The sequence below is a fragment of the Engraulis encrasicolus genome, chromosome 8, assembly GCF_034702125.1.
Source record: "Engraulis encrasicolus isolate BLACKSEA-1 chromosome 8, IST_EnEncr_1.0, whole genome shotgun sequence".
In the NCBI taxonomy this organism is placed as follows: domain Eukaryota; kingdom Metazoa; phylum Chordata; class Actinopteri; order Clupeiformes; family Engraulidae; genus Engraulis; species Engraulis encrasicolus.
Genome location: NC_085864.1, coordinates 9853056 through 9868141, shown reverse-complemented (window position 1 = coordinate 9868141; position 15086 = coordinate 9853056). Strand labels below are relative to the sequence as shown.

General features: G+C 39.7%; 4 protein-coding genes across 4 annotated transcripts; 1 reads left to right on the top strand and 3 right to left on the bottom strand.

Annotated features, from left to right (window-relative positions):
• Nucleotides 1-852: 852 nt before the first annotated feature.
• On the bottom strand, nt 853-1788 carry LOC134453500 (olfactory receptor 52E4-like). Its single transcript, XM_063204300.1, has one exon. The coding sequence runs from the start codon at nt 1786-1788 to the stop codon at nt 853-855; it is 936 nt and encodes a 311-aa protein (XP_063060370.1).
• Nucleotides 1789-6658: 4870 nt separating this feature from the next.
• Nucleotides 6659-7591, bottom strand: LOC134454798 (olfactory receptor 51E1-like). Its single transcript, XM_063205958.1, has 2 exons — nt 7252-7591; nt 6659-7122 (listed from the first exon to the last, which is right to left on the bottom strand). The coding sequence occupies exons 1-2, from the start codon at nt 7589-7591 to the stop codon at nt 6659-6661; spliced, it is 804 nt and encodes a 267-aa protein (XP_063062028.1).
• Nucleotides 7592-9870: 2279 nt separating this feature from the next.
• Nucleotides 9871-10803, top strand: LOC134453499 (olfactory receptor 4E1-like). The gene has a single exon (XM_063204299.1). The coding sequence runs from the start codon at nt 9871-9873 to the stop codon at nt 10801-10803; it is 933 nt and encodes a 310-aa protein (XP_063060369.1).
• Nucleotides 10804-13730: 2927 nt separating this feature from the next.
• On the bottom strand, nt 13731-14654 carry LOC134453498 (olfactory receptor 52E4-like). The gene has a single exon (XM_063204298.1). It carries the CDS (start codon nt 14652-14654, stop codon nt 13731-13733), a length of 924 nt encoding a protein of 307 aa, XP_063060368.1.
• Nucleotides 14655-15086: the final 432 nt, after the last annotated feature.

Below are 15086 nucleotides of genomic sequence, written 5' to 3'. Positions count from 1 at the left end.
TAATAGGCCTATGGGTACAAATACCCTGCTCTCTATAATAAAGAATACACTGCATCATCAAATTACAACTACTAGAACATTGTGACTGATATGTGATGTAGCCTCTTTGTGCAGATGGGTCCGCCACCGGGCCTGTTCACTTATTGCTCAGTTTCTCAGAAAACATTCAGTTTCATCATAACAACATTGAATGACATTAAGAAGAGCGTTAAGAAACAAATTAAGACATACAATTGTGTGGATAGTAAGGTTATAACATTGGCTCTGCACAAAGGAGTTAATCTACTCAAATTTGCTTGAAGAATGAACACAAAATACATGTGAATACTATCAATCCTGCTTAGTTCTGTTTATTACATTACACTTCGCTGACACTTTTATCCAAAGCAACTTGTAAATACAGGGTATTGGTTACAGTCCCTAGAGCAGTGTGCGGTTAGGTGCCTTGCTCATGGGCACTTCAGCCATGGAGGTAGGGAGTGAAAGGGATTCAAACCTATAATCCTCTGATCTAAAACATATCTCCTTAACCATAAGACCACAGCTGTGGTTTCGTACGTATGGAGACAACTAATAAGATGTTACTTTACAATTCAAACAATTGTTAAAAATTCTATCACAAATGCATTTTCTAATGAATGTCATTTTTACTATATACATAGCTGTTCAAAACAGGACAAATAGCATGTTAGCATATACACAATGTTTTCTTTCTTCAAAATATTAATTTCTTTTACAGTAGGTTTACTTTATTTATGCACAATTCATTTTTTGTTGTATATGTCATTCACTTGATGACGATTCCCCATTTGCATGTTGTTAAACTTTGTGTATAAAAACTGACAATGACATCTATGATGGTGTGGTTTTTGCCTTAAATATCTTCAAAATTGTTACCCTTAAGTGTTTGGTCTGGAAGCCATAAATGATTGGGTTACAATGAGCAGGCACGATATGAACGAGAACAGCCATCAGTTTCCTCAAAAAGCGTTCCTCAGGAAAACGGTGCATGATTATGATGATGTAGCCCATCAGTAGCATTATCAGGTACAACACTAAGTGGCTTGCACACGTTTGAATGGCTTTGCTGTTGAGCTCTGCACTTTTCTTAGCCCAGCATGTCACTGCAATGCTAATATAGGTTACAGCAATAGTACCCATTGAGCCACCTAATAGCAACACACTGTAAAACAGCCCGTATATGTTATTAATAGACACATCTTCACAGGATAACTTGAATAAGGATGCATTATCACAGTAGAAATTTGGAATAGTGGATCGGCATCGAGACAACCTGGCACTCAGGCCAACTAAGGCACCCACAAATACACAAGGAACAGCCCAGGCAGACACAGACAGGGTCACAACAGCCTTTGTGGTCATGATCGCACTGTATCTCAATGGGTTGCATATGGCCACATATCTATCAATGGCCATCACGATTAGTATGGTGTGTGAGGCTGAGGCATAAACATGAGTGAAAAACACTTGCACAACACAGTTATGATAAAACATTAGCCTGTTTCTAGTAACCATATCAAAGAGTAGGTGGGGTAATGTAATTGTGTTACCAAGGATATCGTTCACTGACAAGTTGCAAAACAGCAAATACATGGGTTGGTGTAAGGTCTTCTCGGCCATGATGATCATAAGAACACCAACATTAGTTATGAGCAGTGCAATGTAAACAAAGAGCAATGTGAAAAAGACAGCATACATGGATGACTCAGGGTGGCCTAACTCTTCCAAAAGGAGGATATCACTGATGACCGCTGACACGTTTTCCATGGCTAGACAATGGGGAGAAAAAATACAATGCATTGGGCATGTTCCAAAAAAAACAAACATGTAAAAATCATGATTGTGCGAACAAGTGTGGCTCTTCCAATTGTGGCTGGCATTGAAAAGCACTAAGCATAGGGCATTCATGCATACATACTAGCTTACCTTCAGGATACAGCAAGTAGGAGTCTCAGAAAGGAATGTGAAACCCAATGTGTTGCTGAGCTCTTATACCCGATACCGTCTCTAAGAGAGATCCTGTGAGATCCTCGTGGGCACTGCGTTGGGACTCGCAGGTGGGTCGCAGACTTCTTTTTTCTTTTGGTTGACTGGCATGTTTCCCTAGTTCATTGGGAGTTCATCTCAGCTGTATGCATTTAACCTCAAAACAGCTGCCACATATAAAATATTGATGCTATTAAAGCCTGAGGCACCTTAAAAAAAACTCCTCCTTAATGCCCAAGTTCTTTTTGGGAAAAGGTGACCTCAGTCTCCGCATTTGAAGCAAATAAAAACATGAAATGAAACGAGAAATGAAAAGCTACGGTAAGACGCCCCTTTTGCATTAGAAAGTGTTCATACAGCATCAAGTATCAATTGGTTAAATTAACTTTCTGTTTTTGTTGTTGTTTAAAACTTGGGCACTTTATTTGATGTACATACAAGGGTGTTATGTAACCACCATAAGAATTACATGACAAGTCAGGAAGGTCAATGACATATTATGGATGTTTATGACTGTTGACATAATGTGTTATTTGTTTTTTTAAATGTCAAGTTGATATTAGGTGTATGGTATGACTTTCTAATAACCAAATGACTATGTTCACATGAGGGTTTTATTTAATAATTTAATGATTCATTCTGTACAGTATATCACGAAAGTGATTACACCCCTCAATTGCAGATTTGTGAGTACAGTATATCTTCATAGGAAAGCATTACAGAAATTTCACTTTGACACAATGATTGAAATAGTGACCTTTGAACAACATAATTGTAAAACTCACTTGTTTACGACCACACATGCTTGACACCATCTAAAGTAAATTTGTTTACTGTATCTTGGTCTCTTCAGATCACACGACATGGTTCCAGTGATCCATATCCTTGGTCTGTTCATCTCTATTGAGACCAGGATAAATACATTTCCTTTAGATGGTGTCAAGCATGTGTGGTGGTAAACAAATGAGTTTTACAAAAAAAGTGTATCCTCTCAATAGCCAAGCATGGTAGTGGGACTGACATGGTTTGGGGATGCATAAATGCTGTCAACCTTGGCAATCTGAAATACACCTAAGAAACTTGCATGTCAACATGCACTGTGACTACTGAAGCAGATCATGATATATTGATATTCTCCATAGGATTGCATTCAAATCTCACACCAATCTATTTAAGCCAGGTGCACACTCAAAATGCAAAAGTTCAATGCTAAGAAAGGTTGAAACGCACACTGATGACCTCCCTTTTAATCCCTTTTCATTTCGAGACGATTCGAGGCAACACAACACCCATCTCTACCAGATTTTAATCTGGGGTGTACTCACTTTTGTGAGTACATGTTCAAACATTAATGGCTGTATTTTGTTTTTTCTGAGTGAACAAGAAATTTAAGCGGTTGTTGTTAAAAGGTCACTAATCATTGTGTCGAAGTGTAATTTCTGTAAAGCTTTCCTATGAAAAGATATACTCTCAAATCTGCAAAAACTGTGAGGGGTGTAATCACTTTCGTGATATACTGTATTAAATAGTTTGGAATTAAAGTTATTTTGCATCGAGTTTACGTTTCACTTTCATTTAATTCCGAATAAATGGGGATGAGAAAGCATATAGCCTATGGTAGCCACAACATTATAGTTAAGTAAGCTCTTTAAATTAAGCCAAAACTTTAATGGAAGAAATCGCCTTGAAATCGGGCCCCCGTGCCCTATTTGGCTCGCCTAGCAGGTGCATCCTCTGTCCAATCGAAATGCTTTCTTTTCCCCAGATGTTTATTTGGAATTAAATGAAGGTACCATGTAACCTCAACGGAACTAATTAATTCAGAATTAATCATTAGGAATTAGGGCTGGGCAACGTTAACGCGTTAACGGTGCGTTAACTATTGAGGTCAATATCGCCCGACAATTTTGTTAACGCTATAACGCAGCAGGTATTTTTCGTGTTTTTTTTTCCTTTTATGACCGTCGTTCGTGGCTTTTATTTTGAAAGCGTCAGCGCGCTTCTGTTGCTGCTTCCAGTGACTGCTGACAGAGAAGAAGAATGTCTAGAAAAGTAGGCAAAACAAAACAGGCATAGCCTACAGAAGGACGTCAACTTCTGAATGGACATTTTCGGTACACAGTTCTACAGTCCTCCTTGCGCAACGCTCGAGCAGCATGTGGCTCGCCTTTGCAGTTCGCAAGGTTATTGTATGGTCAGCATGAAAGCTAGTCTACTGTTAAAATATGCTGGCTGGCGGTCTGGCTGGGCGTCTATCAGCTGTCAATAACGCCACGCGGACTTACTGAAAGCCCTGATCAAAAAGCTGACCGCGAGATATTACATTCCTCACGCAACGTTTATAGTGCTGAGTGCGCATGCATAGTAGGCTGCATCAACATGATTTCGCGACATCGGCAACCTCGTCAGCATTTCAGATAGTGTTAGTCATGTCAACGTTATTGTTTTGAAAGATGTAATTGCTGTCAATGCCAACAGACAGTCAATTAGTTTCTAGTCGCTGAAACACTTGAAATAATAGCGACAGATAAGAGAGAAGGTGGGAGTCTTTGACGGCGAGAGAAGGCTGGACATATCTCACAGACGCATGGCTGCTTGTTGCCTGTTTTTTTAAGTGACAAGTTTTTTTTCTTCTTCTTGTAGGCCCATGTAGACCATCCTAATTTGAGTTTCTGATATATCAGTTTCAGTAGCCTAGCCCTAGTGTAATATTGTATGCAATCATTTGTTTCATTAGTAGGCCAACATTGGATAGGCATATAGCCTACTATATAATTTAGACTGATAGGTTGCAAATAGTCTACATTTCCATTGTGGAATATTATATTAGTCCTACATATCTACACAATACATATGCAAATTATTATTAATTATTTTATTTTTTTAATTTATAAAATATTTTTATTTAATTCATTATTATTATTTTTTATATTATTTTGGGTTTCGCGCGCTATGCAATTAATCACGATTAATCACAGAAAGTCATTGAGTTAATGCGATTAAAGATTTTCATGTTTGCCCACCCCTATTAGGAATTAAAACCATCATGTAAACACAGCCTTTCTGACAACAGTCTTAAAGGTGTACTATGTAGGATGGAGACCAGAGTAGGTATTGCAACTATGCTGCTCATTGAAACTGTGCTGTCTACTCCCTAATTTGATCTTTACTAGATATTTACTAGCATGACCAAAGTATGATAAGTTTTTCAGCTAAAATTTATATTTCTGGAAATTAAAAATGGTAGGCAATGGAGAAGATCGTCCTTTTCATGTATTAAAATGTTCATGTATGACAAGTGCAATTATCCCAGTCATAATGAATACTTAGAATTTAATGTTGATGGTAAGTATTCATGAAAAGGTAACATTTGTGAATGGGCAGTGTGAATTCTATAAACTACTACAATATTACACAGAGCACCGCTCTGTCAAAATGATTCACATAACATGTCTGACTCAGGACAGTGATTAATTTAAATTTTAATCCTACCTGGAGCTCCTTTAAAATCTATCACCTAGGCAGAGACAGTCTAGCCTGGTCCTGACCATCCCATAATACTACCATTTCATTTCGTATTCATGGTCTGGAGCTTGTGATCTGACGCGATTGCAGGATGCGGGAAGTTTACACTCAGTTATGGTTTGAAATGATTGGACAGCTCTCACCCAATCGCCGAGAGTTACTCAACAACAACATAGACCAGAGTCATTGGCGCAGACGTTTACGTCATCGTCACAAGCGACCTTTCCCATGTGGGGTGCTTATTCGCTTATTGGCTGTTTTCTGCTGCAATCGTTCCACAGACAACAAGAGCCAGACTAGTAGTGGAGCCAATCCTTTGGCGGAAGTATGTACAATGGCTCGCGAGGCTAGATACATGCCTGGCCAAGGACACTATATAGTTTGTTGAGCTCACACCACCTCTCACAGACAAAACTCTGTCCAGTGTATCAGTCCAATCAGGTGACTTATGTGTTGGTTCCATTATGTGCTCCGTGTGCCATTATGTTTGGCATCATATATTACATTTTGTCTAACAACCTTTTACAGCAGGCAAACGCACTTTTCCCAAAAAAAACAGGGTTTTTACCCCCTGGGTAGTTGGACCAGAACATTTGTGAATACCATAATATTGCATTGCAGACTAGTAAGAAAATGTGTCTGAATGCACTAAATTATGGAGATATCCATTAATACAATTAGTTCCGCAACATTATGAAAAGAAATGACTTGGCATATGTTTATATGTTTAATTAGCAGTAATGAAAACAAAACCGAAAACATACTAAATGGAAAGATCTTGTTTACATGATGAGATAATAGCCACATATCGTAAATTGCATGTGTAGTGTCCAGGTTGATAAAAAAGAATAAACACAGTCCTTGCAATTTGAGCCATGTCAGGATTAGTTTGGGCCATTTCATATAACTACTGTACATGTTACCTATTTTTTTGACATATGCCTATAAACATACATAAAATATTGAATCACATGTACATTTGCACGGATAATATATTTGTGAAAAATGTATTCATATGGCCTGCATGATGCACCAAATAGTGACAACCCCATGAATGCAACACTGCACATCATCTTTCAAAAGGTTTCCACATCATGTTGTTTCATAAGAGTATTCCACAGAATCTCTAGCTGAGTGTGACTTTTACACCAAATACTTGCAAAATCTTTTGCCTCAAATGTTTAGTCTGTAGGCCATAGATAATTGGATTGAAATTTGCCGGTACAAGATGGAAAAGCAAAGCCATTAATTTTCTCAAAAATCTTTCCTCCGGGAAGCGATGAACAATGATTATTGTAAAGCCAGTAAATAACATGATCAGATACAACACCAAGTGGCTTGCACAGGTTTGAATGGCTTTGCTGTTGAGCTCTGCACTTTTCTTTGTCCAGCAGGTGACGGCAATCTTAGTGTACGTGACGGCAACGGTACCCATAGATGAGGAGAACAACACCACGGTGTAAAACAGCCCGTAGATATTATTAATGGACACATCATCACAGGACAGCTTGAACAGGGACGCGTTGTCACAATAAAAATTAGGAACGAGCGATCGACAACGGGACAGTCTGACACTTAGGCCAACAAGCACGAGGACTAGCACAAATGGGAAAACCCAGGCAGAGACAGACAAGAGTAGAACTGCCTTTGTGGTCATTATAGCACTGTATCTTAGTGGGTTGCATATGGCCACATACCTATCAATGGCCATTACGATTAGTATGGTGTGTGAGGCCGAGGCATAGGTGTGGATAAAAAACACCTGTGTTACACAGTGATTGTACGGCATCAGTCTGGTTTTGGAAAGCATGTCAATGAGCATACGTGGTAGCAGGATGGTGTTACCAAGGATATCATTAACAGACAAGTTGCAAAAGAGCAAATACATGGGTTCATGTAGGTTCCTCTCAATAATGATGATGATGAGTACACCAAAGTTAGTTATGAGCAGAGCGATGTAGACAAATAGCAATGTAAAGAAGACCGCATATGTAGAAGATTCGGGGTGGCCCAATGTTTCCAATTCGAGAATGTCACTGACGGATGAAACGTTTGCCATACTTAGCTGGTGTCAACCTGTGGGAGCAATCAGACAGAAATGCCTTTTCATACAACACACAGAAACACACTCAACATCAAGAACACCTTTTCAAAATAAATACACAAAGGTAGCACACAGTAGGTATACAGAATCGCCCCAGATACCTGCACTGAACACCAGCTCCCAGATATGTGCTGAACATTGTCTTATATTATGATAGGAAGCCTACGTTGCTTGACTGCCCACTTCAATCCCACCCCCTCACCCCCTCCCACCACGAAACATTGACGCACACACAGACACTGCTAAATCCATGGAGTCACATCAAATAATCATCATCGCAACAGTAGCAATAACTATTGGGTGAAAAATCATTTTAAATGAAAGGTGCACTGTGTAATATTTAGTAGTTCATTTCCAGAATTCATGCTGCCCATTCACAAATATTTTTTTTATTTTTTTTTATTCTTACGACCACCATCAAATTCTTAGTATTCATTATGACTGGGAAAATTGTACTTTTCATACATGATCTGGTCCGCCATTTTGAATTTCCAGAAATAGATATTTTTAGCTGCAAAACTTAACTGTACTTTGGTCATACTAGTAAATATTTTTTTATTATTATATAGCCCCGAAACACGAAGCGTCGGGGATATAATGGTTTTGCGTGCACAGCCACCACATCCGCGTCTCCCGCCGCCACGTCCACGTCTCCCGCGTCGGGCGTCCGTGTCCGCGTCTGTGTCCGTGTCCAAGTCCGCGTCCACGTCCGCGTCCATGGCCGCCACCGTTCTAGGGTAGATTCATGAACTGATTAGATTTTGGAGGCCAACACTTTCAAGATGGCTTAATTCAAGATGGCCGGATTTTTGTTTGGTCGATAACTTCCAATCGGATGGATGGATTTGTTAGAGATTCGGGGTGTTGATGCTCTAGGCGTCTTACTGGGTGGATGGATTTGCTCCAATTTTTTACCTTTGTTTTCACAATAGTCGCAAGCCTATGCACAGCACTGATCTATGTGTAGATATTAAATGTATGTCTTTTATGTTTTGCATTTAATATATTCGTTTGTATAGGTGTACGGGAGTGGTTGGAATGATGGGGAACTGGCTTTTCGGGGATATACCTTCAGCAGTCGGAGGCGACTGCATAGGCCTAGTTTAGTAAATATTCATGACAAAATGAAATGTGGCAATAGATAGCACAGTTTCAATGAGCAGCATAGTTGCAATACCTACTCTGGCCACCACCATCCTACACAGTGCACCTTTGAAAATGTTTTTTTATTTATTTATATCATCTTATCTACTGTATAGTACTGTATGTGAATTCAAAGCACTTTGGGTCAAACTTGATATATCATGCTATATACAATTTGGTTGTTTGTTTGATTGATTGATTGATTGATTGATTGATTGATTGATTGGTCATTTATTCATTCATTCATTCATTTTTTTCATATGATTGACATAGGTATGAACAGTTGTTTTGGACTGTAATATAGTGAGACCTGTGATTGTTTAGGAAACACTGACAGTGTTTTTTTCTCTCACTACAGCTATTTCAAAATTATTGCTGGCGTTGGGCAATTTGCTAATATCATTTGTCATGAAAACTATAGATTACACAATCAGTAACCCCGGTACTCTGAGGGAGATGCGGAAGACATCTCACTATTACTGTTTTCAGGCCAACTAGAACGGTGCCGGTTCCGATGTCCGCACCAGTTACGCTCAGCACTAAAGTGCTTACCGGCGGACCACCCGCGTTCATGCCGTCTATGAAGTTTTCTGCTCTTGACTGTCTGTTACTTGGACCTGCTGACGTCTATGTTGTCATCACGGTTCGCAGGGGAAAAAAAGTTTTTTTGTTTCGCATTGCGGACCAACACCCTGGTTCATGAACGCTAAGATCTGCCACCCTCCCAACCCCGACAACCCTAACTACGGCCCTGCTTTCTCCCTCATGCTCTCAGTGGATGGAGCCTGTGCGTGACAGTCATTGGCTGCCAGTGAAAGTACTGTATTATATTAATACCTCGACACGGCAGGTATCTCCGCAAAGTTGGCATTGTTTTCCACCGCTATTCACTGCTCCCAAATACTGGTTGCATTTGTGAAAGCTTTCAAATGTCAGATCTGGCCAGATCACATGTAAACTCAGGTTAGTCACTTCATGCAGTCTTTTATGTAAATATTGTTTGATTTATAGTGAAGTTATTTCTTTTTTTAAAAAAAAACCCTGCTGTCTGCACTTAATTGTGTTATGTTTCAGGTTATCAGGCTGCACGGATGGGGAATCTGTCGCACAACACTGATATTCTGACCATGGAAGGACTGGAGATTGCAGAGTCATCCACATATCCAGTGTTTTTCACATTGCTCATTGTGTACATCGCACTGCTCGTATCCAATGTTGGTGTTCTGGTTATCATTGTTGCAGAGAGAAAGCTGCACCAGCCCATGTACTTGCTCTTTTGCAACTTGTCTGTCAATGACATTTTAGGCAACACCATCCTAATGCCCCGTGTGCTGTTGGACATTGTTTCAAAAGAGAAGCTCATTTCCTACAGCACTTGTGTCACGCAAGCGTTTTTCAGCCACACGTATGGCTCAGCCTCACACACCATACTCATCGTCATGGCCATTGATCGCTATGTGGCCATATGCAACCCACTGAGGTACAGTTCTATAATGACCACCAAGGCTGTTGTACTCTTGTCCTTTTTTGCTTGGGGCGTTTCTGTCGTGTTGGTTGGTGTCTTGCTGAGCCTAACCATAAGGCTCTCCCGGTGCAGATCCCATATTATGCATGCTTTCTGTGACAACGCGTCCCTGTTCAAGTTGTCCTGTGAGGACGTGACCATTAATAATATCTACGGGCTGTTTTACACCGTGGTGTTGTTCTCCTCATCTATGGGTACTGTGGCTGTCACGTATCTCAGAATTGCAGTCATATGCTGGACAAAGAAAAGTGCTGAGCTCAACAGCAAGGCCATCCAAACGTGTGCAAGTCACCTGGTGTTGTATTTGATCATGCTACTGACTGGATATGTTGTGATTATCATGCATCGGTTCCCTGAACAGGAGTTTGTAAGAAAACTCATGGCTGTTCTTTTTCATGTTGTGCCTGCCCATTTGAACCCTGTCATTTATGCTTTCCAGACTAAACATCTAAGGGTGAAAATACTTCAAATATTTGGTAGAAAGGTCGCACACAGTTGATATTTGTAAATATCATATTTGTAGATATCAGTCCTTACATATGCGAGTATGTGCATGCACACACTCACACACACGTACACAGGGGTGCCGTCAGAAATGTTGGGCCCCATGAAAGATTCAAATTTTGGGCCTCCTGAAAGGCCCCTGCCGGTGTTGTCAGTGTTTGAGCCCTTAGAATCTGTAACACCTTTCCCCCCTAGCGGCACCCATGCACGTACACACATGCACACACACTGTAAAAGGTCTAATCTATTCTTCACCTTGACAATCGAACTGTAAATAATATTATGAGAAAAAAACAATAAAAAAGAATTACAATGAATAAGGTGGTTTAATTTTGCATAACTGTGAAAATTTGCATAACTATGTACTATGATTAACTCTGTAACATGTTTATTCAAAATCGGTTCATAAGATTGAGCATGTGTGTGTTAAATGAGACTTAAAAAGGTAAAAACTTGAAAGTGACCCTACTTCCTAGTTAATCAAAGTATTGTAGACATTTAGAGACAAGTGAATGACTTTCACTTGGTTGGAATTGATAGACCAGCTGTGGTATTATGCACAATGATTAACCATGTTACGACTTAATTGGTTTTTAATCCATTGATTGAAAGGCAGTAGGGTTAAAGCTAGCTTCTACAAGCCTTTGGTGAGTCTCTGTTGAAGTGAGTTGGTTCCGCTGCTGCTGACAAAATTGACAAAATTTCATTTAAATCAGTATTCTAGTATCAACATTATTTACATTGACAGTCTGGCCTAATAACTTATGTCATTCTTGTGCTTTGTGGACTGAGTACAATAACGTTTTCGTGACAGACTACAGTCCTTCAGTTACAAGGACTATTTGGAATAACAAAAAAGTCTCTACACATCTACAATACTCTGAGTAGGCCTAACTAGGAAATAGGGTCCTATGTCAAAAATCCCAAAGTATCACTTTAAGGCAATATTTGTATAATGCATGTCCTCACAATTTAAACTAACTGTGGCAGTTGGAAAGTTGTTTCCTGATTCATATGGTAACATGGAGATCATGTGATCAGAAGAGCTGACCACTCTCCTGCTGTTTCCAGCATTGACCTGTATTGTCATCCCATCTCCTTTCTCTGCCGTGTAACATAATGCCCCAACATGGCTGTCTTTCATTCAACACATATTGAATAAATCAATGTTTGACCACTGCCCCTTGCAACCCCTTGTTGTTTTTTTTAGCAGTCTGACGATGATTGAACCTGCCCTGCCTCAAGCCTACAAGGCCTGTAGGAGATTTCATCCCTCCTGCTCAATCACTAGTCATGTGCAGTAGCACCGTGATCCATCAAGCTGAGCTACCAAGCCATTACCATGCACTACAGTATTGTCCCTAAGGGTTAGGTTTAGGGTTAGGGTTTGGGTCAAGTTAACTGCCTATCGTCTCGCAATGAAGCAGCCCATCTGGACAGAATAGTGACTATATTCTCACACTCACTCATAGGAGATGCAAACAGACACCCCTTCTGCATAATCTCGATAGCACCCATTTCAGGACCAAGGCCAGCGACTAACCCAGCCAGACAGATTACACAAGTATTATATTATTATTTTATTTTATTTTATTTTATTTTATTTTATTTTATTTTATTGTATATTACTTAGCCCCTTTGCACAAAGAGGCTATCTGAATGGCTTATCCAAAGCGACTCACAGTTATGATAAAACAGAAATGCAGGATTAGATGCTTTGCTCAAGGGTAAGACACTCATTAGCAATTAGTCATGGTGGAGAGAGTTACTATGTCAATCAGTTTATTTGGCTTTGTCCATCATTGATTGATGAATTTATTAGGTTGACAAAAAACTGTGTCCATGTGTACACATATTCTTTTTTCGCCACCCTTTGTGACCTTGTCAAACGGTGGAAGCTCTTTTGAGCTATAGATTGTATGAACAGACCCCATTGTACTAAACATCCTGGAGGTAGCGTAGCCTCTTTGCACAGATGATACATCATAACAGCATTGATATGACATTACCGATAGCTTTAAATAACAGGAAGTCGTGAACATTTTGGTGACAGGGAGGGTATGACATAGACTCTGCACAAAGAACTTAATGAACAACCAACAGAATAAAAGCTAGGCATCATCAGACAACATGTAGAAAACAAGATGCCATATATATGCCCAATTTCTTTAACAATCTTAAAACACAAGGTCCGGCCTAAGTCTAGACCTATAGGCCTCTTCATGAGGCTTTGCTGACACCAGATGAGCTCCATTAGAAACATACACTACAGTGACACCCAGTGGTATGAAGAAATGATGGCAACCATACAACAGAAACCGCATGTAACACCACCTCACACATTCTTTTTCTTAATTACAGAGCCGCATGTTAACAGAAACACCACAAAGTGAATGGTGTTTTAACTTTGACGATCAATAAAACCAAACTTCAAGAATAAATGAATAGAGAAGCACCCAACATATTTCTTTATGATTTTTTAATCGCCTCTGAGACGTTTCAGGCCTACACCCTTCCTCAGTGTGAAATGGTGCTTCTTTATTCATTTATTTTTCTGTTCATTATGATAACACCTAGATGACCAATGTTCACACATTCAAACATGTCACTTTATGAACACGTGGTCTCCATTTGTTACAGAAAAACAAGGCCTTTATCCTTAAATGGAGTTGACATATCCTTTAATCCTTCATAAAATACCCTTTGTTTAGTTCACATAGTGTATATCTCTATTAACATTAAGTAGTCACAACAATGTTAGGCCTGAAAAACAGTTACTATTTGAAGAAGCCTCATGTCTTTTTTATCTGTAGGAATATATTTAGTCAGAGTACAGTACAAAGCCAATGTCCAATGTCCAAATACACATGTCGAAGTGAGGTTTCATTCAAAATATTAACCAAAATGGACCCTTGTCAGGGCCTATGTAGATGACACCTTTCTTAAAAAGATCTGCAATATTTTCTGCCGTATAGTTTGTGTTTGCATACCATATATGATCGGATTCAAATTGGCAGGGACGACATGAAACAGTATATATGCCAGTTTCCTTAAGTATGGATAATCTGGGAAACGATGCAGAATGATAGTCAGGAAGCCTGTCCACAACATAATCATATACACTAATAAGTGAGTTGCACACGTTTGCAAAGCCTTGTTGTTCAGCTCTTTGCTCTTTTTAGTCCAGCATATTATTGCTATTCTCAAATACGTCACCAGGATGCTTCCTATTGACGAGCCGAAAAGCACAGCAGTGAAAACTAGACCATAAAGGTTATTAATCGACACATCGTCGCAAGACAACTTAAACAAAGACGCATTGTCACAATAGGCATTGAGGATAACCGACCTACAGCGTGACAGCCTGATTGTGAGGCCCAACAGAATAGAAACTAGCACCAGCGAAAAGCCCCAGGCACACACAGACAGCTTGATAATAGTCTTTCTGGTCATGATGGAAGTGTACCTTAGCGGGTTACATATAGCGTTATATCTGTCAAAGGCCATGATTATGAGAATCATGTGTGAGGCTGACCCAAATATGTGGCTACAGAAGGCCTGTGTGACGCACTGGCCATAGGTGGTGAATTTCGTTGAGTAAAACATGTCGGCCAGCAGACGCGGGAGCAGCACGGTGTTCCCGAACAGATCATTGACAGACAGGTTGCAGAAGAGCAAGTACATGGGCTGGTGCAAGCTCTTCTCCGTGATGATGAGTATAAGCACCCCAAGGTTGGATATCAACAAAGTCAGGTAAAAAAAGAGAACGGCAAAGAAGACAGGGTAGACCGACGACTCTGAAATGTCTAGACCCTGGATTTTTAATATGCCACTTCTGTTTTCCATCTTCCTCGCCGTCTTCAAGAAGGACAAAAGAGGAAATTCTTCACCACAACACAAAAAATCCCACACACAAATTCAGTTTGTTAAGCACATGAAATAGATGAAAATAATAAATGAAATTGTTGAAATTGCTATTGGAATAAATTTGACTCATTTGCTGAAGAGGTTTGTTTCATAGTCACCATAGTCATATTACGTCAAAAACAAAAACTCCTGCTCTTCACGAATTTGTATCACCCACCATGATGCTGTGTTTGTCACATGTGCAGTGTGTGACATTTATACCGACAATGCCTGCTCTGACGTTATAATCACTAGGGTCTTTTGGTCGTTGGAAGAATCAGCAGCTGTCAATCATCTCACATTTTCATTCATGGGATTAGGGTTGTCCGAAGTCCTGGACATGGACACTAGGGTAAGAATTTGTAAAGTGGA